Genomic DNA, 25,800 nt, shown 5'->3' with positions numbered 1-25,800 from the left:
CCGTGAAACAGAGAATGTTACAATCTCTGATGTCTCTCTGGAAGGCAACCCTTGCTCGAATTTCATCTACCTTGTTGTCTAGAGACTGGATATTGGCGAGTAGTATACTCGGGAGCGGTGGGCGATGTGCATGTCTACGGAGCCTGACCAGGAAGCCGCTCCGTCTGCCCCTCCATCTGCAGCGCCGTTCTTTTGGGTCGGCTTCTGGGATTAGGTCCATTGTCCTGGGTGGTGGTCCAAACAGAGGATCTGCTTCGGGATCGTAATGTTGGTAAATTGACGTCGCTATTTGTCACGGCTGTTTAAAGGATCGGACCAAAGCGCAGAATGGTTGTAGTTCCACATATTTAATATTACCGTGAAACGTTGCAATACACCAAATACTTGAAACAACAAAACAAACCGTGACGCAGAGAGAAATACACACTACTCAAAAATGAACAACCCACAAACACAAGTGGAAAAAGCCCCTACATAAATATGATCTCCAATTAGAGACAATGAGAAATACCCCAACATAGAAATAGAAACCTAGAAAACCTCATAGAAACAGATAACAAGAAAACCACCCAAAAACACCCCCTGTCACACCCTGACCTACTCTACTATAGAAAATGACATCTTACAAGGGTCAGGACGTGACACTATTGTATCCAATAGTTCTTCCCGGCTATATGTAATAAGACTTAAGATTTCCTGTGTTAACAATGTAAGAAATAATACATAAAAAAACAAAATACTGCATAGTTTCCTAAGGACTCGAAGCGAGGCGACCATCTCTGTCAACGCCATCTTGCACTAAGTACCTACCATCATCTTGGGGAAACTACAAGTAGACGAAAAAGAAAAGGCATGCAGATGTAAGCCCAAAAGAGGCAATGGAAACAATACATTTCTAGCAAAACATGATTTATTGTATGCTGTAAAAAATAACTACAAATATACAGTAGTACCATTGGCGCAGTGCACTGTGCAGCACAGCTGTGGAAAGTCTTGAGCACAAGTACTACATTTCAGTAAATCATACAACACTTATATAAGTTTGTACTTCATACATTCATTACACTACAGATAATCAAATGCCCCATAAGTTTATCAGAAGAGACAAATCTAGTCTTACTTAATGAATGAACATAAAATAGTATATTTCACCCGGAACATTGGCATCGAGCCAATTGGCAAAATGTATACTGTCTATCCTTCCCGTAGTCTTAGTGACTCAGCACCACTGTGTTTGTCTCTGCATAACACATTTATATAACACATTTATCTACTAGCTTGGTATCAAGTTGGCTCCAGAGCCAGGGTTCAGGAGCTAAGCCATGGGTGCAGGAGACACTGGGCAGCACTGGCCCTCCTCTCCGGCTGGAAGTCCAACATATGCAACAGGAAGTCAGAGAACAGAGAGGCCTCCTTCAGCATGAAGTGGTATTTCTCCACCAACACCTCATATAGACCCCAGGGCCGCAGCACTCCGATATGACGCATGTCACCTGGGAGAACACATGATAGAGAGGAGGAAAGACAGTGGAGGTAAATAAAAGAGAGCTTTGTGACTTGGAAAGAAAATGCATTCTTTGTAGGTTTGACTTCACAAAAAAAGTATACTATGATTTGTCAAAATGAGCATCTGCAAGGGGGCCTCCCGAGTGATGCAGCGGTCTGAGGCGTCACTACAGATCCTGGTTCGATCCCAGGATGTGTCACAGCCGGCCGTGACCAGGAGACCCATGAGGCGGTGCACAAATCGCCCAGCGTCGTCCGGGTTAGGGGAGGGTTTGGCCGGCCAGGTTTTCCTTGTCTCATTGCACTCTAGTGACTCATGGTGTCGGGTGGGGCGCCTGCAAGCTGACTTCGGTTGCCAGCTGGACGGTGTTTCCTCTGACACATTGGTGCGGCTGTGCTCCTTGACTTGGCAACTTTCCCAGGGTATGGACAGCAGTGTGTCAAGAAGCAGTGCGGCTTGGCAGGGTCGTGTTTCAGAGGAAGCATGTCTCTCGCGAACAGGAATATTCCAAGTTCAGACAGAAGGGGGGAGTCAGATCGCTATGATCGCCAGGAACTTTACTTTTGGTTTCTAATTTTAATTGTTGCGCTACTGGTGATGCCTGTTGATGTTAGGTAGGCAGCTACAGTAGCTGAATGATGTTAACATCTTCAGGTTTTGTTTCATTAAATGTATTTTATTTTATCTGGGTGCTTACGTCACCTACTAACACCCTGGTACTACCCATAGCTCCCGCTCTCCTCAGTCTGAGAAAACACTGAGAGAGAAAGGTACGGGTTGCAGATTACTCCTTTGTAGAAGTCCGTAACGTGAAATAAATAAAACGTCCCAAGGTTAATGCTGTAGATATTGTTATAAGGGGATGTTAGACTATCGAAACACGTAACTTTCAGAGTTTTATTGTTGTTATTAATATAGTTACAGAGTGCTAAAAGTGTTGCTAGCTAGCATGCCTTTCTTTCTGTGATGCAGACGGCTAGCTGAGCTGCCAACTAGTGATGGTGTTGCATTATGGGGGATGTAGTTTTTGCCCTCTAAGGCAATTTTACGTTGTAACTTGTTTGTGTTGCAGTGGTTTTGTACATGAGTTGTTGTATTTTGGTACTGTCAACACTGAAAGCACCTAGCAATGTATTGGAGATGTGAGATAGGATATGTGTTTTACCTTTCTTCATGCTCCTGTGTAGAACAACTTGTCAGGTGGTGCATTGGAGACTGATGTGTTCCTGTCCTGTCTTTTCACAATACTATTGCAGGTATGGTTCTATTGTCTAAGAATTAAGATTATACATTCTTTGTATTAAGGACTGGTTATTATTTTATACTATACATTATGGCTTTATGTATGAGTGTGATTGTGAGAGTCTGAGAAAACACTGAGAGAGAAAGAACAACTTGTCAGGTGGGGCATTGGAGACTGATGTGTTCCTGTCCTGTCTTTTCACAATACTATTGCAGATCAACATAAAAGCCTAAAAGACAGCCGTGGTGTCGCTCTTCATTTCTTGGTTCTCCTGTGGTGCATAAGAAACCCGCTACACAGTGATGGGACAAGACTGTAACTACCAATTGGTTATCACGAAATTGGGGAGAAAAATTGGTAAATTACCACAACAAAATAAATAATAATAAAAAAATATATAAAAAAATGAGAATCTGCAACATTTACATCAAAAAGTCCTTTCTCTACGTTGTAACAATTGATGATTTTCAACGCAAATCCTTCACTCACCTTTGCGATTGAAGTACTCCATGGAATACTTGCCAGACAAGGCTACTGCTGCTGGGACTTTGCCAAGGAGCTCTATTATGTGAGCGATGTGGTCTGGAGGGAACAGAACCAAAACCCCACTGGATAAACAATTATGCAAAAGTCACAAAGTGGACACAATGTTATCTCCATTGAATCCTATGTCAATATTTGTCACGCCTAATATCGACATACCTTCCTCTAAAGAAAAGGTCTTCCCAGCTTTGGGCTCAAATAATGAATCCCCAGTGACCAACTCAAAAGCCTAGAATAAAAAGAAGAATAATTGAATTGCCTGGAACTATTCTGTAGTGGCATCTATCTATTAAGCTTAGTGCGAAAGGAGTGGGTGAATTTGTCTTGATGTAAAGCGTGCTGGTAGACTGGAAGGGTAACTGAACGGCACAAGAGTTAAGTGATGCAAGTGAATCAGAGGAGACAGGAGATAACATGGTTTTACTTCAGTGAATCTGCAAACAGATGCAGACTATAAGTGTTGTAGCTGATGTGTTGGTTGTATGGTGGTTGTCTCTCTTACCATGCAGGCTACACTCCAGATGTCTGCTGGTGGGCCATAGTCAGAGCCCAATAGAACCTCTAGTGAGCGGTACTGACGGGTCTGGATTTCCTCACAGAAATGTTTGTACTGGAATGTCACACAGAGCAAAGGCAGCGTGTGAAATACAGTCCTGACCCCAGGGCGGTATCCCACATTAGTTACTCTTATTTTGTAACCAACCACTGAATACGAATGGCAACGGTTCATTAAGATGTCGGAATTCAGATATGACGTCAATGTTTTAGCGCTACCCACTGAGTTTTTAAACTATGGCGTGCGACATGGTTCCACGCACCAATAAATCAGCACAATCTACTTTTGCGGTTTTTGAAATTGGCTGCTTCTTGGAGCTAAAATTGGGTCATGTTTACTGTGCTAATGACTATACAAAAAAAGAGTAACAGAGAGCAATGTACAACATGAAATTAGTAAATGAGGCATTTGCAGTAAGTGCATGGGGGACGCTATTTCACAACCGCTGACTGACTGATCATACCCACCACCCAACAGGAGCTTCCCAGGTCAGCAATCTTTACTGTGATTTCCTTCAGACTGATGGGAGTGACCAGGTCCTTCTCTGAATAGACAGTAAGAGATAAACAACATACAGTACAGGGTTATGATCTGATTTAAACACTTCAACAGCATACTGGATACAGACAATCTGAAGTGACATAGAAACAGAATACTAGCCTTGATGTACAGTAAACAGATTCATTTTCTGGTCCACTCAGTCATATGACCTTACAGAGTTCTATAACATCTGTAGCTGGACAGTGAACACTACCTGCTGTGCTCCTTGACTTGGCATCTTTCCCAGGGTATGGACAGGCACTGCCCCCTGCTGTCTGTTTTGGGTTCTGCTCCTCCAAACATAACAGTACATTCTCAGGCTTGATGTCCGTGTGGATGATTTTACATTGTGTGTGCAGGTAGTCCAATGCTTGAAGAACCTACAGGGAAAGAGTGATGGCACTGTGAACTCCAAACAACTCCTGCATCAAACTAAAGATGCATTCATTAATGTAGTGATTCGATAATGACAGCCCAGCTGTTTCTACTCATCTCATACTATAAACTCTGTCACTCTTTTACCTGAGCAATGACCTGTTTGACCCAAGACAGCGATAGCCCTGGGTTTCCAAAACAGACTTGCCAACAGCGGAGGTCTGGTCCCAGCAGCTCCAGCACTAGGCATACATCTACACACAGGAGGTCAAGGAACCAAACACACTCCCTACGGCGTCAGATTTTGCTGCAGGTTTGTGTGCGTGTGTGTGTGTGTGTGTCATGACTATGCAGTCTGAGAAAGGATACGAACCCCGTTGACCCCAGCTATCTTAAACTCATCCAGCAGTTGGACTATCCTCCGGCTTTGGAGGTGACGAGCAGTGGGACCACTGGCCTGAGGGGGTGAGAGGCAGAGGCGGGTGAGAGAGGTCAGAGTCAGGATCCGGACTATGCTGGTCGAGTACTTGTTTAAACAGAGAGAGATGGGTCTGTATGAGACAAGGAAGAAAAATAATGAACCATGAAAGCATGGGTGGATGTGAATAAGTGGTAGTGACAGATAAATAACATGTGGACTAAGAGCAAAAAGTGTTGTTCATGTATGCCCTATTGCCCTTAGAGAAGAGTTAGGGGTGAGGATGAGAAAGTGATAGAGGAAGCAGAGAAAGACAAAGACAAAGAAGAGAGACAAGAAGGGAGACTCACACAGCGTAGCAGAGTCAGTTCATCTTGCCCAGCCTGTGTGAATCCTTCTCCACTCTTCAATACCTTCACGGCCACTCGCCTGCCCAACCTGCACATACAGAGACTGTTTTAATCACACTGGAGATTTTCCTATATGACAAGAAGGAGATATTTGAGTAAATCCTCACACAGCAACATAGTGAATGAACCTGAGGTCCAAGCAGAGCCATACAGTGGAGAAGTATCCCCAGCCCAACTTAGACAGAACCTGGTATCTCCTGTTGAAGGTGTCTCCAATGTGAACAGGGTGGTACCCCCCTATTGAAACATACAGGATGATAGCAAATAGTTATTACTACAACTTTTTATTTTATTTTTTTTATTTCACCTTTACTTAACCAGGTAGGCCAGTTGAGAACAAGTTCTCATTTACAACTGCGACCTGGCCAAGATAAAGCAAAGCAGTGCGACAAAAACAACAATACAGAGTTACACATAAACAAACGTACAGTCAATAACACAATAGAAAAATCTATGTACAGTGTGTGCAAATGTAGAAGAATAGGGAGGTAAGGCAGTAAAAAGGCCATAGAGGCAAAATAATTACAAATTTAGCATTAACACTGGAGTGATAGTTGTGCAGATGATGATGTGCAAGTAGAGATACTGGGTGCAAAAGAGCAAGAGGATAAATAACAATATGGGGATGAGGTAGTTGGGTGTGCTATTTACAGATTGGCTGTGACAGCTGATGCTTAAAGTTAGAGAGGGAGATATGACTCCAGCTTCAGTGTTTTTTGCAATTCGTTCCAGTCATTGGCAGCAGAGAACTGGAAGGAGAGACGACCAAAGGAGGAGTTGGCTTTAGGGGTGACCAGTGAAATATACCTGCTGGAGCGCGTGCTACGGGTGGGTGCTGCTATGGTGACCAGTGTGCTGAGATAAGGCAGGGCTTTACCTAGCAAAGACTTATAGATGACCTGGAGCCAGTGGGCTTGGCGACGAATATGTAGTGAGGGCCAGCCAACGAGAGCATACAGGTCGCAGTGGTGGGTAGTATATGGGGCTTTGGTGACAAAACGGATGGCACTGTGATAGACTACATCCAGTTTGCTGAGTAGAGTGTTGGAGGCTATTTTGTAAATGACATCGCCGAAGTCAAGGATCGGTAGGATAGTCAGTTTTACGAGGGTATGTTTGGCAGCATGAGTGAAGGAGGCTTTGTTGCAAAATAGGAAGCCACATCTAGATTTAATTTTGGATTGGAGATGCTTAATGTGAGTCTGGAAGGAGAGTTTACAGTCTAACCAGACACCTAGGTATTTTTAATTGTCCACATATTCTAAGTCAGAACTGTCCAGAGTAGTGATGCAAGTCGGGCGGGCGGGTGCGGGCAGCAATCAGTTGAAGAGCATGCATTTAGTTTTACTAGCATTTAAAAGCAGTTGGAGGCCACGGAAGGAAAGTTGTATGGCATTGAAGCTCGTCTGGAGGCCACGGAAGGCCTCCAACTACTGTATTTACTGTGTAAACACAGTACTCAACACAGTAAATACTATGTTGAAACAGACTATGTGTATGCTGGAAGGGAGTGAATAGGACAACAAGACATGTAAGGAGAAAGACAGAGAGAGTAGACCCATATCAGACCATGGCAGTATTCTCGGGGGTCCTCTCTGTCCAGTGACTCCTCTGGCTCTAGCTGTTCCAAACGACTCAGCTTGTCAAGTCCATTGGATGTCCCAGGTTTACTGCTGCGACAAACATACACATGCTAATACACTTACACACAGACACATACTGTCTACACACTGTACACACTGTCAACCTATCTGATCCCACACAGGGCAGAGATGTGACCCCTCTGTGTCTAATTCAGTGTCGGGTTGCTGGGAGCAGACAGGGTGAGACTACTTTTAGACACTTCCCTGGCTGTTCAAATGGATACCCAGCCGACAGAACTCAGAATGGGTCTCAGACGTTTAATAGACGTGCCACTATAGTCTACAGCCAGATGGACTAACCCGTCATTCAGGGCATTTTATCTATAATTTCTATCATTTTGAGCGGCACATTTTTTGCCCAAAAATTCAGAATAAAAAAATTAATTAAGTTGACAATCTACTGGCAAATCCTGTTTAATCCATGTCATATGAAGAGAAATAACGAAGAGAAATTATAGATAAAATGTTTCGGTGCTCATCGGCCATTGGACATAAACATTACACAACAGGGTAGAAATCGCAAATTCAACAATGAGTGGTTTGGAAGGAATCAGTGACAGTGGCTAACTGCAAGCGTAGCAAATAAATCACTAGCCTGCTATTCAGTGCAGTGGCTGTGTGGTCCCAACTCTGGGATTAAGTGTCTATTTTCCAAGTTTAAAATGATAAACATTCAACATTGGCCATGCTGTCAATGAAGCATGATTTGTGCCGAGCTCAAAACAACTGTTAACTCGCAACTGCGAAAACTTGACTTCAGTGAGTTCAAGACAACTGGGAATTCCGGAAAAAACGAGCTCCGACTGGGAAATACATTTTGAACCGTCATCCAACTCGGAATTGTTAGTCGGGAACTCGGGCCTCTTTCTAGAGCTACAACCTAAAGATCAATGATGTCATCATGATTCAACCCAGTTGTCTTGAAAGCACCATAAAGCCAGACTTTGATGACAAAATTTGCCCACGAAGGACCGCCACCTTCCTGTTCAAGTGAGCACAGCACAACAAGGTGAGTCCAAAAATGTCTTGTATGCTACTGTAAAAATTACATAATATGCCAGGGAGATATGTATACTGTTGCTAGGAAAGTAATACTAAGTGTATGTTGTGTAGTAAGCTGTTACTAGCCCATGTGCCTCACCCTGGCAGTAAATGAGGCTGAATGAACTGTTTCGCTGCCAGACAAGGCTCCGCTGATAACCAGGTGTAGCAGTGGAAAGAAGTTGGGACAGCTTTATGTAGGACCTAACAGTTTGTGGGCACCATTTGTCACCGTTATAGTGCAATTAATGTATTGTTTAGTGTTGTATTGTGTTGTGTAGTGGCTTTGCTGGCAAGCATCCCACATATTATTTATTTTTTGCCCCACCAAGATTTACATGCTAAAATCACCACTGACTACATGTACCTCACTGTGACCCTCCGTAAAAGAGGTAAAGGTCAAATTCATTAGGATATACTGTATCAGGTTAGTGTACTATAAATATTGTCTTGTGTAGATTTGTCAATTATTGCTCCTTTTCTGAATCATTTATTTATAGTCAAATATCCTCTCCAGGACAGTCTCTCAGAATGTTGTGGCTCCAGTTCAGAGCGTGGACATTGGCCCAGGTCCTTGACACTGTGACAGACCCAGTGAAACTCTAAACTGTCATTCACCTCCACAGGCACTAAAATAATGCACACATTCTCATTGTGTGCCAGGCAAGCTATACATGGAGCCCCTGCCTCTTTGGCCATGGAAAAAAAGGTTAGAGTCAAGCTATAAATTGGTTTCCCTTTACTGAGGCCAACAACTAGTCTGGGTACAAGTCTTTTTAGCTAACATTCAACTTCTTGCCTCTCCATGTCATTGCCAAAGAGACTGGCCTTGAGGCAATGTCAATGTTCATTATGCAGCTGGGTTTATGGCGGAGTTGCTCATTGGTCGATGGAAATAATAACATTAATATTTTACATGAAAAAATGTGGAACCTCAAAAATAGAACTATAATTATAACAAAGTCAAAAACAAACATTTAGCTGTTAACTAGGCAAGTTATTGTATTATGAGGCTTACAATCAAACCAGACAGGTTTTGTGGTTGGAATGTATTTAGTTTGAGAAGTTAGACTACAGCTAGCAACTTTTGACAGATTGGTATCATCTGGACAAAAAAGATGGTTGCTTAGCAACCAGGTACCAACATGTTCTGTGGTGAAAAATAGTTATCCAGTACCAATTAAGTGATGATGTCCTTGAAGCCGGTGTTTGGAGGATAGGTTGGCCCGGGTGTTGCCAATATATCCTCCAAACACCGGCTTCGAGGGCATTATCACTTTTATACAACGGGTTACCAACATATTCAAATAATGATTGACATATTTTCATTAAAAACATTTTATGAATTTATTCATACTATTTAATCCTTCCACAAGATATAGTCCCGAAGATAGAGTCCCGTCACAAATCTAGGGCTGGTCGTTCATTCTATCGGTTCAGTTGCTAGAGATGCGACACAGTCATTCAGTCTTTTTGTTCTGTATCTATGGACGCGACCCAGTCGTTCGAGATGTTCCATTGCCATACTGGCTGGCAACTTTCTTATCTCTTGATTGCTATATAGTCAACTACGGCTAATTTACAGTCACGTCAAAAAGCCAGAATAACAGCAAAGTAGCTTCATTTGCATTTGTTGAAGCTGTTTTCTAGAGACATTTATTTGGATACATCCCTAACAATGAGTTAATGAGGTGTGATTTTGCCTGGCATAAAACATATGCTCACTCGTCAGGACACTGTTGTTCAAAAGAGCTAGCCAACAACACAGATAACACAATCACTTCAAACTGAAGCTGGAAAGATGGCAAACTTGCTGCACTTTGTTTCATTTGACCTTTTTTCAATTGACATTTCTTTGTATATATCCATAAAAATGATGCCAGCTGATTCATGATTTTGACTGGTTGAGAAACACTGCCTGTCTGTCTTGTCTTGATTCCAGACTCGTTCATTACTATGGTACAAGTAGAGATCGAATTTGAATATTGAAATAACGTTGCAAATGTTGGAGAGACAGACATCAAAGTGTATACAAATATGTTGAAAACTAAATGTTAGTCTAAAAGAAATGTAAGATAATGTCTAGATGATTTTTATAGTTGAGATCATGTTTATAAATAGCTGATGAGACAGTGGATTGCACAGTCAGATGGAACAGAGTAAATAGGCATTTTAGCGTCATAGATTTAGCCGGTGGTAACTTGTGGAATAGACACCGGCTGGAATGCAGTTTTAATCAATCAGCATTCAGGATTAGACCCACCCATTGTATAATATTTGGATAATCGTTGTGATTGGAGGATAGCTGTGAGGGTTATCGAATCAGGATCAGCTCCTCTGTTCTCCTCAATCTCAGTAATGTTAGAATGTTCATATTTGAAGATGGCAGAAAGGCTGGTCTCCTTGTCAATGACAAGGAGTGGCAAGGAGTGTAATGTTAGCTAAAGAGACTGGCACCAGGCTAGCTAACAAACCACACACAGGGTTAAAGTCCTCTGGTTAAGACCTGTTCCTCAAAAATATTTCTTAATTAAAAAGATACAAAGCTTCCACTCATTGACTATGTGACTTGCTATGAGTAACAGGTGAGTCTCACTGACAATTTAGTGGGCAGCCAGGTTACAGGTTGAGAGCTGCACCTTTCAATTAGTAATAATCATGTCAGTGTACTGTTCTAGATCTGGCATACTTAAAGTGAGAACAGATGATACTTACGTTTTTTGAGTCAACTGTACAGAAGTCTGAGCTGAGCACGTATTCCTCTCCATGACTGAGTATACAGAGCCTGTATACAGTAGGACTCTGGCTGCCTGTGACCAGTCAGCAGTGTTTATGTATGAGGAGCCGGCCAGGTCTAAACATGGAAATCCCCAACCCCCCCAACTCTCTCTCTCTGTCCTCTTCTTTTGCTCTTTCTTCCCTTCACCCCCCACTCTGTTGTATATCTCTCCACAGCTGTGAAAGGGGTAGAGGGAAGAGGAAATGGCAGCTGTGTGGGGTTACTGGGGAGTTTAACGACCCCAGTCCAACAGTTCATGATCTCACAGGAACGCCAAGGCACCCCTTTTTCCACCATGTGCAAATACCTGTACAGTATGACATATCAAAACAAGGAATAATAATAATACCTTTTCAATGCAAGTAACAAAATGCTTCACCTCATAAAAAAATAAAATTAGATAAAAGTACTAACAAAGAAACAAAGACAGGAGGAAGGAGAATGAAAAACATAAATTGAAATCAGAAATTGAAAATCATAAATTGAAATCATACATGAAAAGCATCTTTATAAAAGTGTGTCTTCAGCAGGGATTTAAAAAGAGGCACAAGCCTGATCTCCTCTGGCAGACCATTGCAAAGTCTAGGGGTCCTAATGGAAAATGCCCAGTCTCCTTTCATTGTCAACCTAGACTTTGGAATGGTCAACAGTGCCCTGCCAGAGGATCTCAGGCTGTGCACTGGCTCATAGGGAGATAACATATCTGAGATATAGGATGGGGCTAAACCAAGCCTTAAACATGATTACTAAAATGTTAACATCTATTCTAAAAGTGACTGGTGGCCAGTGTAGAGAAATAAAAATAGTTGTGTTTAAATACACACACACACACACACACACACACACACACACATCATATGCTGCTGCTACTCTGTTTACTCTCTTTACTTCACTCTTATTATTATCTCCTGATGCCTAGTCACTTTCCCCTGCCTTCATGTACATATCTACCTCAAATACCTCATACACTGCACATTTACCTGGCACTGATACTCCCTGTATATAGCCCCATTCTTGTGTATTTAGTTTTTTTTAATTATTATTAATTTTAAACTATTCATGCATGTGACAAATACAATTTCATTTGATTTCATATGGTTACATTTTCTGGTGCCTGGTAAAAACCAAGCTGCAGAATTTTGAACTAAGAGTTACAGTAATCTCGGCATGAGGAAATAAAAGGTAGCACAAGAGTATTGCACTGTACACGTGCTGTACGCTGCATTAGATTTTTCCTTCTATGGTGAAGTCATAAAGAGCTTTATCTAATTATATAACAAGCTATATCTGATTTGATCTAATTAGGAACAGTAAAAGTAGATATATGGGCTATATCAAATGAGTCTTGTGTCATTGAGTTCACTTCTGTCAGTTGCTTGATGGCCACCGTGGGAAGTCAAGTCAGTGGGAAGCTACACTTTCTTACACTTTCATCAGTGTTTCCACACCACCCATGGAATTGGAGAGAGTGTAAAAATATCCACGGTCACGATACAGAGGAGAGCAGGGTGAGGTCTCAGGCTTGGCTCTGCTCTTTGTGATTAATACTGGGCTGTTAACACTCTGCTCCAACACGCCACCCCGAAGACACTTCAGAAACCGCAAGGCGCACAGCGATAAACTGAAAGAAAGTTGATAGATCGGAGAGAAAGAGGCCCCAGCTCGGTTTCACTAGCCTACAAGACTGGCGTGACTGTTTAATTGGTCCAAGGTGATTTATGACCTTACTTATTGGTACATTTCAAATCAAATTGTATTTGTCAAATGCGCCGAAAGCAACAGGTAGACCTTGCCGTGAAATGCGTATTTACAAGCCCTTAATCCTTAATTTATGTGTCCTGCTGTAGACCTAAATCAGGTCGAGAGATTTTTTAAAAATAAAACAGTGTCTAGATATTATAGACACGGGAGGTGAGATGATTCATAGGTGCAGGATTTATTGATAAAGTTGCAGAGTAATCCATGTGCGTAAACAATATTTTTTTAAATGAAAAGGCACAGTGTTATAACAATAGAAATATAATATATGTGGTCAAAGGCAGGGACATTTTCAACAACAACGTTGGTGAGCTACAGGGGATATGGCTGGGACATGAATACGTTGCCAAATTGTTTCTGTCCGAGCGTTATGAAACGCTTTTGTAAAATCAATGCGACATTATCGGCAAGAAACGTTTCAAAAACACTCAACGTGTTTTAGTAAGGAGCATGAGAACCCGGGAGTAATCCTATGAATAACACCCCACTAAGAGTCCAGATATCGAGCGATGAAACAACGGAACACCCATTCGTTTTCAATAGAGATAAGCGAAGTGGACCGGGGCATTGAGCGATGCATGCATGGGCGAGGAAGTGTGAACAAGGCGGGACCTAAATTGCGGAAAGCAAATACTCTGCTATATCTCAGTGCGATTGACCAATCAAAGTTCAATATAGCTGTTGATCCTTAACAGGCTTGCTTGTAAGCGCCCATATGAGGGCAAAGCTAGTGTGGCTGTCCAAATTATCAAGGTTAGTGGATCATGGTCGTAAGGGCTGTTCTTAGGCCCGACATAAAGCAGAGTCCGGGCAAAAGCCAGTCATTAGTTCTGAGATTCTGAAGTTGCCAGCCAAGTTAGTATCACATTTGTTTCTATTGCCATTTCTTTGGATAGATCCATTATAATGATCCTGATAAATTAATTTGCCTGGCTCAGAGAAGCTGTCAATCTCACCCAGACAAGTTCATTCTCTATGGCACAGTGGAGACTGCAACAACAACAAAAATGCAACATTGTTGCACAGGTTGGAGAGGCAGGCAGCAAGGTTTGGACAAACACCAACTGTTGCAAACCAATATATAGGCTAGAAGTATGGGGAATACTGTATTTTGTCAAGGTGAGGTGAAGTTTATGAATTGCCTGGCATGGCTGTGGGGGAGTGGAACGATAATTCAGATGGCCTGTTAATATTACCTGGGGATTGTGGTGAATAACTCCCTTCTATCAACCAATCAGCATCCAGGATCCAAACAATCCGTTTTATATAAAACAACCACTCCTGTCTTTTTTTTAAATGAAGAATTTAATAGCAGAGTATTTTAATGTTATTTGGGGAGTAGCTAGTTTAATGTAGCCCCATATAAGGTTATGTGGCAGCCTACATCTGGCCCACTTCTGGACCGGGGTCCTATAGACAGGAACTCAGCCATACCTTTGTGCAGTATGTGGGCCAGACTGGTACCACACCTTTTTATTTTACAATTGTTTTGCACAATATGGCCCAGATCTGGGCTACATCGTTTAGAATGGATACTTTTACACTGTGTGGGCCAGAGCTGGGCCACGCATTTGTAGTTTATCAGTGTGTGGGCCAGATCTGTGCCTCTCCTTTTTAATCTAACGGTGATGCAGTATGTGCACCAGACTTGGGCTGGGGACGCAGGCTTATACTGGGCCAGAAAAACGCTAAGTATGTGGCCTACAGTTGCCCAGGAATAATTCTGCTAACTGGGCAAGCATCTTTCTAGCGCTAGACAGATTTGTTTGAGGGGCCATCATAACCTCTTTGTTTCGTTCTGTTACCCTGGGTGAATTTTCTTTAGGCTGAATATTCTTGTTCTACTGCAAACATAATCCACCTCCTATTCAGTCTTTATAATTCCAGATACCACAGTTTTGGCCTCCATTTATGGCCTGAGTGAATTACGGCCTAATCTTGGCACGTCATACGCTGTAAAGCCTCCGTTAGCCATTAGTGCTGCTGTTCCCATGTGTGGTAACACGAGTAGCACACCCACAGGGGCTCAGGTGTAGCTTTTCTTGGACTGAGATGCAAACGTGATGAGGAGAGTTTGAAAAACAGAAGTTGGATATCATAGGTATCGCATAAACCTTTTAACTAGCCATGTTAAAAGATGAACTGAAACGGAGATAAATGTTAAGCTCCCATAAACACAGGGGAGTGATCCTCAGTACTTGGTAGGAATTCAAATGTTCCCTGTAAACCTTGGGAGGCTACACTATAACTACGGTCTAAAACTTAATAAAGTGCAATAAACATCTGGTTAATGTTTAATATATCTCACCTTTCTGTACCCCTATTGCAAAAGCTTTTTTTTTTAATGATCACTTGTCTTTAGATGTGCTGCCACAGCTACTGTAACTGTACTACAAATGCTACTTGATTAAATCCAAACATGGTACGGCAACTAGAGAGAAGCTCGGTTACTTCTCATAGACACGAGCAGGGAGTACAACAGGCCAGGCCCCACTGACTTATTTGACCCACCAACCTTCCCCTCTAAACCCCAAGGTCTTCATTAGCACAACCTCACTGGCTTGCATTCATTAGACGTGACACTGTTTCTGCTTTTGAACACACAACCTCCTGGCCCTTGTTAGAGGGGAGTGAAGCACATGGCACTGAGGACTTTCTGCCAAGGCTATCTGGTTTTCATGAGCTCCTCTTAAACCTCTTCATCACACCAGTCACCAGACAGGCATACTGTAAATATCTCACAATACCTTGGCTTCAACAGCAGAATGATTGGCTGGAAGTACAGCATAACAAATAGAGCAATCTGAAAATGATTGGAAAAACACCATTTACTGTAAACCATCTGCCGACATGAAGCAACACAATTCACATTTTGAGTCAATGGCATAAGTAGTGTGCTGCAGTACCCTGTGGTTCCCTTTAAAACCACCCTGTGATTCCCATTAAAAAGTCACTGTGTGAGCCACTTTCCCGGATTTAGATTATGCCAGCTCCTGGACTAATACGCATGTTCAATGGTAAATCTGTGTCAGACAAATTGGACCTTAATGATGTGAAGATGCTTTTAATGATACAATTTACTATTCATAAGTTAGTACCTCTACACAGGGTTGGATCCAGGCATAAGCGACATAAGTGGTCTCTTAGGGCCCCCGACCAAATAATAATTTTTATTTCACCTTTATTTAACCAGGTACGCAAGTTGAGACAAGTTCTCATTTACAATTGCGACCTGGCCAAGATAAAGCAAAGCAGTTTGACACATACAACAACACAGAGTTACACATGGAGTAAAACAAACATACAGTCAATAATACAGTAGAAAAATAAGTCTATATACAATGTGAGCAAATGAGGTGAGATAAGGGAGGTAAAGGCAAAAAAGGCCATGGTGGGGAAGTATATACAATATAGCAAGTAAAACACTGGAATGGTAGATTGCAGTGGAAGAAAGTGCAAAGTAGAAACAGAAATAATGGGGTGCAAAGGAGCAAAATAAATAAATACAGTAGGGGAAGAGGTAGTTGTTTTGGCTAAATTATAGATGGGCTATGTACAGGTGCAGTGATCTGGGAGCTGCTCTGATAGCTGGTGCTTAAAGCTAGTGAGGGAGATAAGTGTTTCCAGTTTCAGAGATTTTTGTAGTTCGTTCCAGTCATTGGCAGCAGAGAACTGGAAGGAGGAATTGGCTTTGGGGGTGACCAGTGAGATATACCTGCTGGAGCGCGTGCTACAGGTGGGTGCTGCTATGGTGACCAGCGAGCTGAGATAAGGGGGGACTTTACCTAGCAGGGTCTTGTAGATGACCTGGAGCCAGTGGGTTTCTCGAGGGCCAGCCAACGAAAGCGTACAGGTCGCAGTGGTGGGTAGTATATGGGGCTTTGGTGACAAAACGGATGGCACTGTGATAGACTGCATCCAATTTATTGAGTAGGGTATTGGAGGCTATTCTGTAAATGACAACGCCGAAGTCGAGGATCGGTAGGATGGTCAGTTTTACGAGGGTATGTTTGGCAGCATGAGCGAATGAGGCTTTGTTTGCGAAATAAGAAGCCAATTCTAGATTTAACTTTGGATTGGAGATGTTTGATGTGAGTCTGGAAGGAGAGTTTACAGTCTAACCAGACACCTAGGTATTTGTAGTTGTCCACATATTCTAAGTCAGAACCGTCCAGAGTAGTGATGCTGGACGGGCGGGCAGGTGCAGGCAGCGATCGGTTGAAGAGCATGCATTTAGTTGTACTTGTATTTAAGAGCAGTTGGAGGCCACGGAAGGAGAGTTGTATGGCATTGAAGCTCGTCTGGAGGGTTGTTAACACAGTGTCCAAAGAAGGGCCAGAAGTATACAGAATGGTGTCGTCTGCGTAGAGGTGGATCAGAGACTCACCAGCAGCAAGAGCGACATCATTGATGTATACAGAGAAGAGAGTCGGCCCAAGAATTGAACCCTGTGGCACCCCCATAGAGACTGCCAGAGGTCCGGACAACAGGCCCTCCGATTTGACACTCTGAACTCTATCAGAGAAGTAGTTGGTGAACCAGGCGAGGCAATCATTTGAGAAACCAAGACTATTGAGTCTGCCGATGAGGATGTGGTGATTGACAGAGTCGAAAGCCTTGGCCAGGTCAATGAATACGGCTGCACAGTATTGTTTCTTATCGATGGCGGTTAAGATATCGTTTAGGACCTTGAGCGTGGCTGAGGTGCACCCATGACCAGCTCTGAAACCAGATTGTATAGCGGAGAAGGTGCGGTGGGATTCAAAATGGTCAGTAATCTAATAATAGAAAAAGGTGGGATCTTTTTGTGTCTAAAATGAATTATGCGAGAAATGGCGGTGGAAACCTGTTTATGTGCAAAAATGTATATAATAACCATATCGAAATAAGCTTGGAGTCACACGGTGATATGTTGCGTGGTCCTCCCACTACAACTCAGGAAAGCATGCAGTTCATTTTGTTTGTCATTCTCACTCAGGCTATCATAACATGGCATAAGTCAATACAAAATGTGTAGAATTGCAGGAATTTGGCCATCAAACAGCAAAGAAATTCTCTCCAAACCTTGGCAAAATGTGTAGAATTGAAGAAAATGTTACAATTTTAAAGCAAGTTCTCTATGCCCTATGGCAACATTTTTTTAAGTGCAGGAAGTGAACTTTAATTTCTCTCCACAGTCAAGAGGGGGGCCTCTAAAATGTTTTGTTGCAAGGTGGGGGGCCCCCAAAAGCACATGCAGTCCTGTTTTTTCTGCATATCCGGACACCCTCGGAGAGTGGGGTCACGGCCAGGGATCAGCCATTATTGACGGCAACCCTGGAGCAATTAAAATACAAAACCACACTTTAAATACAAAACCACAAATTACATTGACATTTGGACTATTTTATTGCATCACATGAAGTTACATTTCACCTATCAAACAGTTAGAGAAAGCTAATGGTAGGCTTACTTACAAATCGTTAAAGTATTTACAAAGAAATCCAAATAAATGTTTGAATTTAGCAAGGAAAACAAACAATGATTACTTTTGCTATGTCCATGGCAAGAGATGACAAAAATGTACTTTAAAATCACCAACATAACTTGCTCTACATTACTAACAAACAGATATTCCCTTATTATAGCTTGACATCTAAAAATGTATGTAAAAACTGACATGTCAAAAAGCAGTAGTCCCAGAATGTAATGCGAGTCGTAATTTTGATACTCAGATTGTAGTATGCCCTTACCCAACCCACAAACACACAGTAACGGAAATCAAAAAGGGTCAAAAGTCAAAACATGACCAGTATAGGCCTACATAAAGCTTCTACTGCATTTATAAAAATAAATAAATAAAGAACAGTGTAATTCATTCCTTCTGGACCATGTCATCAGTACCAAAGAAGAATATGACAGGCGTTTGCATGAAATCGGATCTCCCTTTCAAACAATGGATTTCATTGTAATTCCATTGATTATTTGGTCTTCGTAAATAGATAACGAACCAGCAGCCAACCAGACAGGAAAATAAATAAATAAATACAATTTTGAAACCTAAAAATATTTTAACCCTCAAGCTACCAAAATATTTTCATACATCGATTACCATCTGGGTTCATTGTTACCCCAAGAAGAAACTATATTTGAAAAAGCAACAGTCATAGCAAAATATCAACATATTTCTTATTAAAACATTAGACATGTAATTAATGTAATCTGAAAAAAAGAGACCAAAACAGACTTATTTTAGCTAAATTTGAGTTAATTTGCATATTCTGTAAAAACTAAAAATAAAAGTTTCTTTCATTCAATTTGCAGCCTTTTCTCCCAAATTCTATCCACATTACCACAGAAAAAGCTTATTTACCATCATTTTATTATAGTATCATTTCGTTTTCAGAATGTTGAAAATATAAATGGTCATATTTTATGTGATAAAAAGTACTGCCATTTAAAGGGACGGTACACAATTAAAAATATTCTACATTTTATTGAAAAGTAATGATTAAATTCACTTCAAAAAGTGATCCTGAAAGAAATGTACCAAATGTATGGCTTAGTTTACTTTATTTACTAAGCCCACAGACAGCATTACCATCACTGTTAGTAAAACAATGGGAGTGGAAGAGGCTATGGCAGGAAGCTTCAAAAAGCATGCCCAAAGTCACCACAAAAAAAATGGTATAGCATCCAAAATATTACAAGTTGCTTGCACCTATAGAATATAGGAATTTATATAACATTTACCGTAGAGAATACACAGCAATATGTGTTCATTTTAGAGGGTAGTGGGTTTCTGTATTACAGTTTTACCAAGTATTAATACGACCAACAGACTGTTCTGAGCTGTTTTGACTGCAAATTGGCATATATCTAAGGTAAATTTAGATTTTGTACACGATCATACCTAGTTATAGCCATCAAGGACCTCTATACCAGGCGGTGTCAGAGGAAGGCCCAAACAATTGTCAGACTCCAGCGACCCAAGCCACAGACTGTTCTCTTTGCTACAACACAACAAAGCGGTAACAATGCACCAAGTCTGGAACCAAAAGTACCCTGAACATCTTATAAGTCAAGTCATAAGACTTTTAAACAAGACTGCTACATACCTAATTAAAATGGCCACCCGGACTTCCTTCATTTACCCTTTATTTTTACTAACTCTCTTGCATTGACTATGCACACACACTGACACTGCCCCCCCCCCACAGACACCACACACACTGCAGCTACCACTACTCTTTATTTTTACTTAGTTATTCACTGTGTATTTATTCCTCGTGTCTATTTTTTAAAAGTCTTTAACTGCATTGTTGGAAAAGGACCCGTAAGTGAGCATTTCACTGTTAGTCTACACCTGTTGCCTACAAAGCATGTGACAAATAAAATGTGATTGATTTGATTTATAACCATAGGCGAGTACATAAGCTGCTCCATCTCTGCAGGTGATCGGTCTATTTGGTCAAAATCACTCATACAGGTCCCCCTCCACCCTCTGATGATACGTATATAACTTAATATTATGTCTCCAGAGAAACCTGGATTCAAAGAAATACTTTTGGGGGGGGGGGGGGGGATTTGCCCTAGAATAACAACTTTTCAGAGAATACATACCAATACAGCTCTCTATGTAGATGGAGTGTATCGGAGTTCTCTATTGCAGTTCTATCAAGTATTTATACCACTGGCAAACTTTATACACTGTTGTCAAATTTTTATATGCACAATTATAAGGTCATTTTGGTTTTGTAGTACAGTCATACGATACGTGGTAAAGAAAAGTACAATGTTAGGCAAGTAAGTTACATGGGGAGCTGTATCTCTGCTGAGGATCTGTATTGGATCAAAATCACTGATACAGGTCCCCCTCCACCCTATGGATAACTTGTGTTTATCTCTCGGGTAACCTAGATTCAAATAAAAAGTCATTTTTTTAAATCAAATTACTATAGACAAAATTAAGTGTTTTTAGCTAGGGTCAAAACTATCCCAAAAGGAATAGAATTTCTGAATAGTCCATGGGTTGTTCCACGAAATAAGTACCTTTTGCGTCCTTTTGACATTTTAAGTCGAATCTTTGCGCCAATATTGAATTTTAAAATCCTGTTATATTCAATGAAGTGCCCTTTTAATATAGATCACATGCACAATTCAATAAAGCATATTTTTTATATAAATAAAGACTTGCTAATGTGCCAAAATTCAGCATTTTGACATGTCCCGCCGTGCATCATCTGTGACTTCCCAAAAAGTTCTCACATGATTGTGTAGTCCTGGTTATTTTGTTGCTTTGACAAAGTAATTTCTGAAAAGTATTTATTTAATTTATTTATTTATTTAGTGATTAATTTTAAGGTAAAAAAAAAAAAAACAATCCCTCATTTTAAGGTGAATGCTGTTATGTGAACTCAATGTTTCAAAAGAAACATTGAACATCGGATAATGAAATTAGTGTAAAAACAGGTGAGATGGTTCTACTCTTTTTGGCCATTTTATGGTGTTTTGTGGTGGGAAACTGAATGGGTCGAGCATAACATGTCAACCCTGTTACCCATAGATAAACAGGCTAGAAATGTTTTAATATTTTTTTTTAAATGTTGAAGCTTGCACTCAAATTGCCCCTCCCTGTTGCACACAACAAGCTCCCATTCCCCCTGTCACAAGGAGATTTTATGACAGAATGTTAAAATGAGGTGAAATCAACAAAACAATCCCACCAAATTACACATCCCAAAAGGCATCGAATTGGTGGAATGACCCCCATATTGATATTGATACAGAAGCACTAAAAACATGGATTTATATTTGTCATTACAAATTTGAAGATTTTAATAAACCACCTTTGGGCTATGATAAATATACCTATGGGGTCAAAATGACTCCAGTCAGTAGCTTGAGGGTTAAAATGTTGTATTAGTGAAAATCAAAACAATAGGGCTACCGTTTCATTTCAGTCAGAAAAAGGCCTTGGGCTAAAGGATTCATTGATGAGACTAAAAACATGTCATGCTGCAAGTTTTATGAGATAAACAATATTATATTGCCAATCTCAAACTCCTTTCGCTCAACCTTTACAACTATACTAATCTCGGATACCCAGAACTAAAATCTTACGTAATTGCGTCAGATACTCTTTCATGTTCTGGGGGGGGGGGGGGGGGGATATGTATGAGAAAAGATACTAGAATGAGGAGCGGAAGCCGAACGTTAGCTCCAACCCCCTTTCTCTGCAAGTTTCTTTTAAGTCAGAGGGACAAATGTCATCTCCCCCCTTCCGAAATACGAAAGAGACACACCCTGCTAAATCGTGATTTGTTAAAATAATCAGTGTCGGACAAACCCGCGAACAGGAACAACTGTTGCGTGTTAGTCGTCGCATCCCAGTGTTGACAGAAAAGTTCATATTGGTCACATAACCAGCCATTTTCTAAAACAAACTGTTCGATCACATTCACTTCTGTGAATTGTTGTGTTTGATTACTAGCTCCTGCTGCTCACAAAATACACCTTTTTCAGAGCACCTTCTAGTCTGCCATTGAAAGATAATGTGTAGTGAAGTCTGGCACAAGGCTAAGAGAAGGAAACGTTCTGCAGATTGAACATTAACTAGCTGAGATTTCTCTGGAGGTTTAAGCTAGAGATGTCTATCATTATCGCAGCATTAGGATGGAAAATATCAGCTTGGCTACTGCAATTATAGGGAACCGTAGAATTACCATCAGAAATGCACTAAAATGACTTGTACATCATACACGATTTTGGAAAGGAACATTCTCTATGATTTGAATGTCAAAGCTGGGTGACCATAAAAGCCAGCACATGGAGTACCTAACATTTTCACAATGTATTGAAAGCAGTCTGTTCTTTAGTGTCCAACTACATGAAGCAGAAAAACTTTGTGGATCGACAAAATCATTGATGGGGAGTGAAGATAATACTACCTCACACATTGTCTGCAAAGGATAGTTATACCAGAAAAGTAAGACTTTGAAAATGTGATTCAGGGAAACAGAAGGCATTAGCAAGTGAATGACAATAGCATAAATGCAATAAGTGCTATTCAATTAATTTTTGTGCTGTAAGCTTTATCCATGCATTTCATCCCAGTAAGACGTTGTTTGTGTTGCAGAAACTCTGCAGCAGTCCAGAGAGTTCAACAGGGCTTTGCTCATTTACTCAGGATAATGTCTATGTATGTACACACTGAGTAGCAGCGGGTAAATGTAGTCAGGTTGCTATGGAAATCTCCTGTGCAGCTTGTCAGGAGAATCTACGCACAGTAACTCTACACAGATATGGCAAAGAGAGAAGGGCACCACTGAGTGCCCCTCAACCTTCTTTACTTCCTTCAGTCTGCCAAAAAGAGAGGGAAATCACACCCTGTATGCACAAGGTCTTTTTCCTTTTCACACATTCTTTTCCTTTCGGACTACTCCTCTCAGCAGGTGTCTTTTCCTCAGGGTCTCGGCCTGTCCCGTCTCAGGGCCACTCTGTCATCATAGGTCAGTGACTTTGTTTTCCACGGCAGCCGCAATCTGCTGGAGCCTGTATCCCAGCTGCATCTTCTGAGCTGTAGGGTCCTCCTCTAGAGCAGTGATGATCTGGGAGGAGACAATACCAATAACAGGTAGCTTAACATCAAATAGAAATTACAAGTATGGGCCTCAAAAACCAATGGATTGAAATGTTGGACTCACCTGATCGTAGTACTTATTGATATACTTGTACAGCTCATGCAGGGCTACAAGGTAGTTCACCTCACCAGCATAATTCTGTAAAGAAAGGTGGAAATATAAACACTTTGGTTCATAACTTCTAAGTGCTCTATGCAAAAACAACCAAAGATTAAACGGAAAAGGCCTACAGCAGTAAATTTACATCAAAACATGCACCACAGTGTTAAAATTTTTTTTTTTTATGTAACATACTCGAGACAGTTCAGCAAGAGCAGAATTCATTTCCTGGTCACTGGCAGAAATGGTCTGCCTGATGTCAGCATAGTATCTGAAAAGAGAGAAAGAAGTAGAGATGGAATGGAAATCTGAGATTAGTGCACCCTTCATAAAACCCATATGCTATACACTCATACACCACTCATTCATAAAGTGAAGCCGGTTCAGACGGGAAACCCAGGTATATGCATCAGCTAAGATTGGCAAGTTGATGTTTATTGGGATTAATCTTGTCCTGGAGGCAGATCTGAGCGATTTCCGCTAGATGGAGCCAGCTATATTGTACAAATGAATGAAAAATGTGCTTAATTTAAGGTTAGGCATTAGGGTTAGCAGTGGGGTTAGGTTTAAAAATCAGATGTTATGACTTTGTGGCTGTGTCAGCTAATGACCACTGCAGAGTTGCCTCCAGAACAAGATTCATGACAAAAAATGCTAACCTGTCAGATTGGTGCAGATCAGATGCTAACACTTCATACTGGCGGTCTATTTAAACTGACCAGGTTCTGCTCACACATCCTCTGTCACTTTCTGCTACTGATAGTATGAGTTTGCTTGTTCTTGCTACCCACCACCACCCCAGCCTCCACCTGTTTGGTTCCATTTTCCTTCCTGCAGGGGGAGTTGTATAGAATACTGTACTTGCTCACTGCCTGTAGTTATTTTATTATACAGTCATGTCCATAAATATTTTGACATTGACCAAGTTATCATTTTGGCTCTGTACGCCACCACAATAGACTTGAAAGGAAACAATGAGCTGAAAGTGCAGACTTTCAGCTTTAATACAGTGGGGCAAAAAAGTATTTGGTCAGTCACCAATTGTGCAAGTTCTCCCACTTAAAAAGATGAGAGGCCTGTAATTTTCATCATAGGTACACGTCAACTATGACAGACAAAATGAGAAAAGAAAATCCAGAAAATCACATTGTAGGATTTTTCATTAATTTATTTGCAAATTATGGTGGAAAATAAGTATTTGGTCACCTACAAACAAGCAAGATTTCTGGCTCTCACAGACCTGTAACTTCTTCTTTAAGAGGCTCCTCTGTCCTCCACTCGTTACCTGTATTAATGGCACCTGTATTAACTTGTTATCAGTATAAAAGACACCAGTCCACAACCTCAAACAGTCACACTCCAAACTCCAGTATGGCCAAGACCAAAGAGCTGTCAAAGGACACAAGAAACAAAATTGTAGACCTGCACCAGGCTGGGAAGACTGAATCTGCAATAGGTAAGCAGCTTGGTTTGAAGAAATCAACTGTGGGAGCAATTATTAGGAAATGGAAGACATACAAGACCACTGATAATCTCCCTCGATCTGGGGCTCCACGCAAGATCTCACCCCGTGGGGTCAAAATGATCACAAGAACGGTGAGCAAAAATCCCAGAAGCACACGGGGGGACCTAGTGAATGACCTGCAGAGAGCTGGGACCAAAGTAACAAAGCCTACCATCAGTAACACACTACGCCGCCAGGGACTCAAATCCTGCAGTGCCAGACGTGTCCCCCTGCTTAAGCCAGTACATGTCCAGGCCCGTCTGAAGTTTGCTAGAGAGCATTTGGATGATCCAGAAGAGGATTGGGAGAATGTCATATGGTCAGATGAAACCAAAATAGAACTTTTTGGTAAAAACTCAACTCGTCGTGTTTGGAGGACAAAGAATGCCGAGTTGCATCCAAAGAACACCATACCTACTGTGAAGCATGGGGGTGGAAACATCATGCTTTGGGGCTGTTTTTCTGCAAAGGGACCAGGACGACTGATCCGTGTAAAGGAAAGAATGAATGGGGCCATGTATCGTGAGATTTTGAGTGAAAACCTCCTTCCATCAGCAAGGGCATTGAAGATGAAATGTGGCTGGGTCTTTCAGCATGACAATGATCCCAAACACACCGCCTGGGCATCGAAGGAGTGGCTTCGTAAGAAGCATTTCAAAGTCCTGGAGTGGCCTAGCCAGTCTCCAGATCTCAACCCCATAGAAAATCTTTGGAGGGAGTTGAAAGTCCATGTTGCCCAGCGACAGCCCCAAAACATCACTG

General features: G+C 41.4%; 2 protein-coding genes across 4 annotated transcripts in view; both read right to left on the bottom strand.

Moving 5' to 3' along the window:
• Positions 1 to 890: 890 nt before the first annotated feature.
• LOC115169008 (SRSF protein kinase 2) lies at positions 891 to 11,382 on the bottom strand. 2 transcript variants are annotated; one of them, XM_029724608.1, is made up of 12 exons: positions 10,992 to 11,382; positions 7,162 to 7,265; positions 5,700 to 5,829; positions 5,533 to 5,620; positions 5,134 to 5,221; positions 4,912 to 5,018; positions 4,604 to 4,769; positions 4,317 to 4,393; positions 3,796 to 3,903; positions 3,453 to 3,522; positions 3,240 to 3,332; positions 891 to 1,493 (listed from the first exon to the last, which is right to left on the bottom strand). In XM_029724608.1, the coding sequence occupies exons 1-12, from the start codon at positions 11,042 to 11,044 to the stop codon at positions 1,309 to 1,311; spliced, it is 1,269 nt and encodes a 422-aa protein (XP_029580468.1). In that variant the 5' UTR covers positions 11,045 to 11,382; the 3' UTR covers positions 891 to 1,308. The 2 variants fall into 2 exon arrangements, with proteins under 2 accessions (XP_029580468.1, XP_029580467.1); XM_029724607.1 differs by lacking the exon at positions 3,796 to 3,903 and having other exon boundaries at positions 10,992 to 11,227.
• A 6,800-nt stretch (positions 11,383 to 18,182) lies between these two features.
• LOC115169007 (plexin-B1-like) overlaps positions 18,183 to 25,800 on the bottom strand; it is a 72,759-nt gene continuing 65,141 nt past the window's right edge. For both annotated transcript variants that reach the window (XM_029724605.1, XM_029724606.1), the window contains 3 exons: positions 23,730 to 23,805; positions 23,499 to 23,573; positions 18,183 to 23,402 (listed from right to left, as the gene is read on the bottom strand). In XM_029724605.1, coding sequence (XP_029580465.1) covers positions 23,298 to 23,402; positions 23,499 to 23,573; positions 23,730 to 23,805 — 256 coding nt within the window. In that variant the 3' untranslated portion in view covers positions 18,183 to 23,297. The remainder of the gene's footprint in view (positions 23,403 to 23,498; positions 23,574 to 23,729; positions 23,806 to 25,800) is intronic.

This window comes from Salmo trutta, chromosome 30 (genome assembly GCF_901001165.1).
Source record: "Salmo trutta chromosome 30, fSalTru1.1, whole genome shotgun sequence".
Taxonomy (NCBI): Eukaryota; Metazoa; Chordata; class Actinopteri; order Salmoniformes; family Salmonidae; genus Salmo; species Salmo trutta.
Note: the sequence above shows the minus strand (reverse complement) of the source record. Positions and strands in the feature narration are given on the sequence as shown.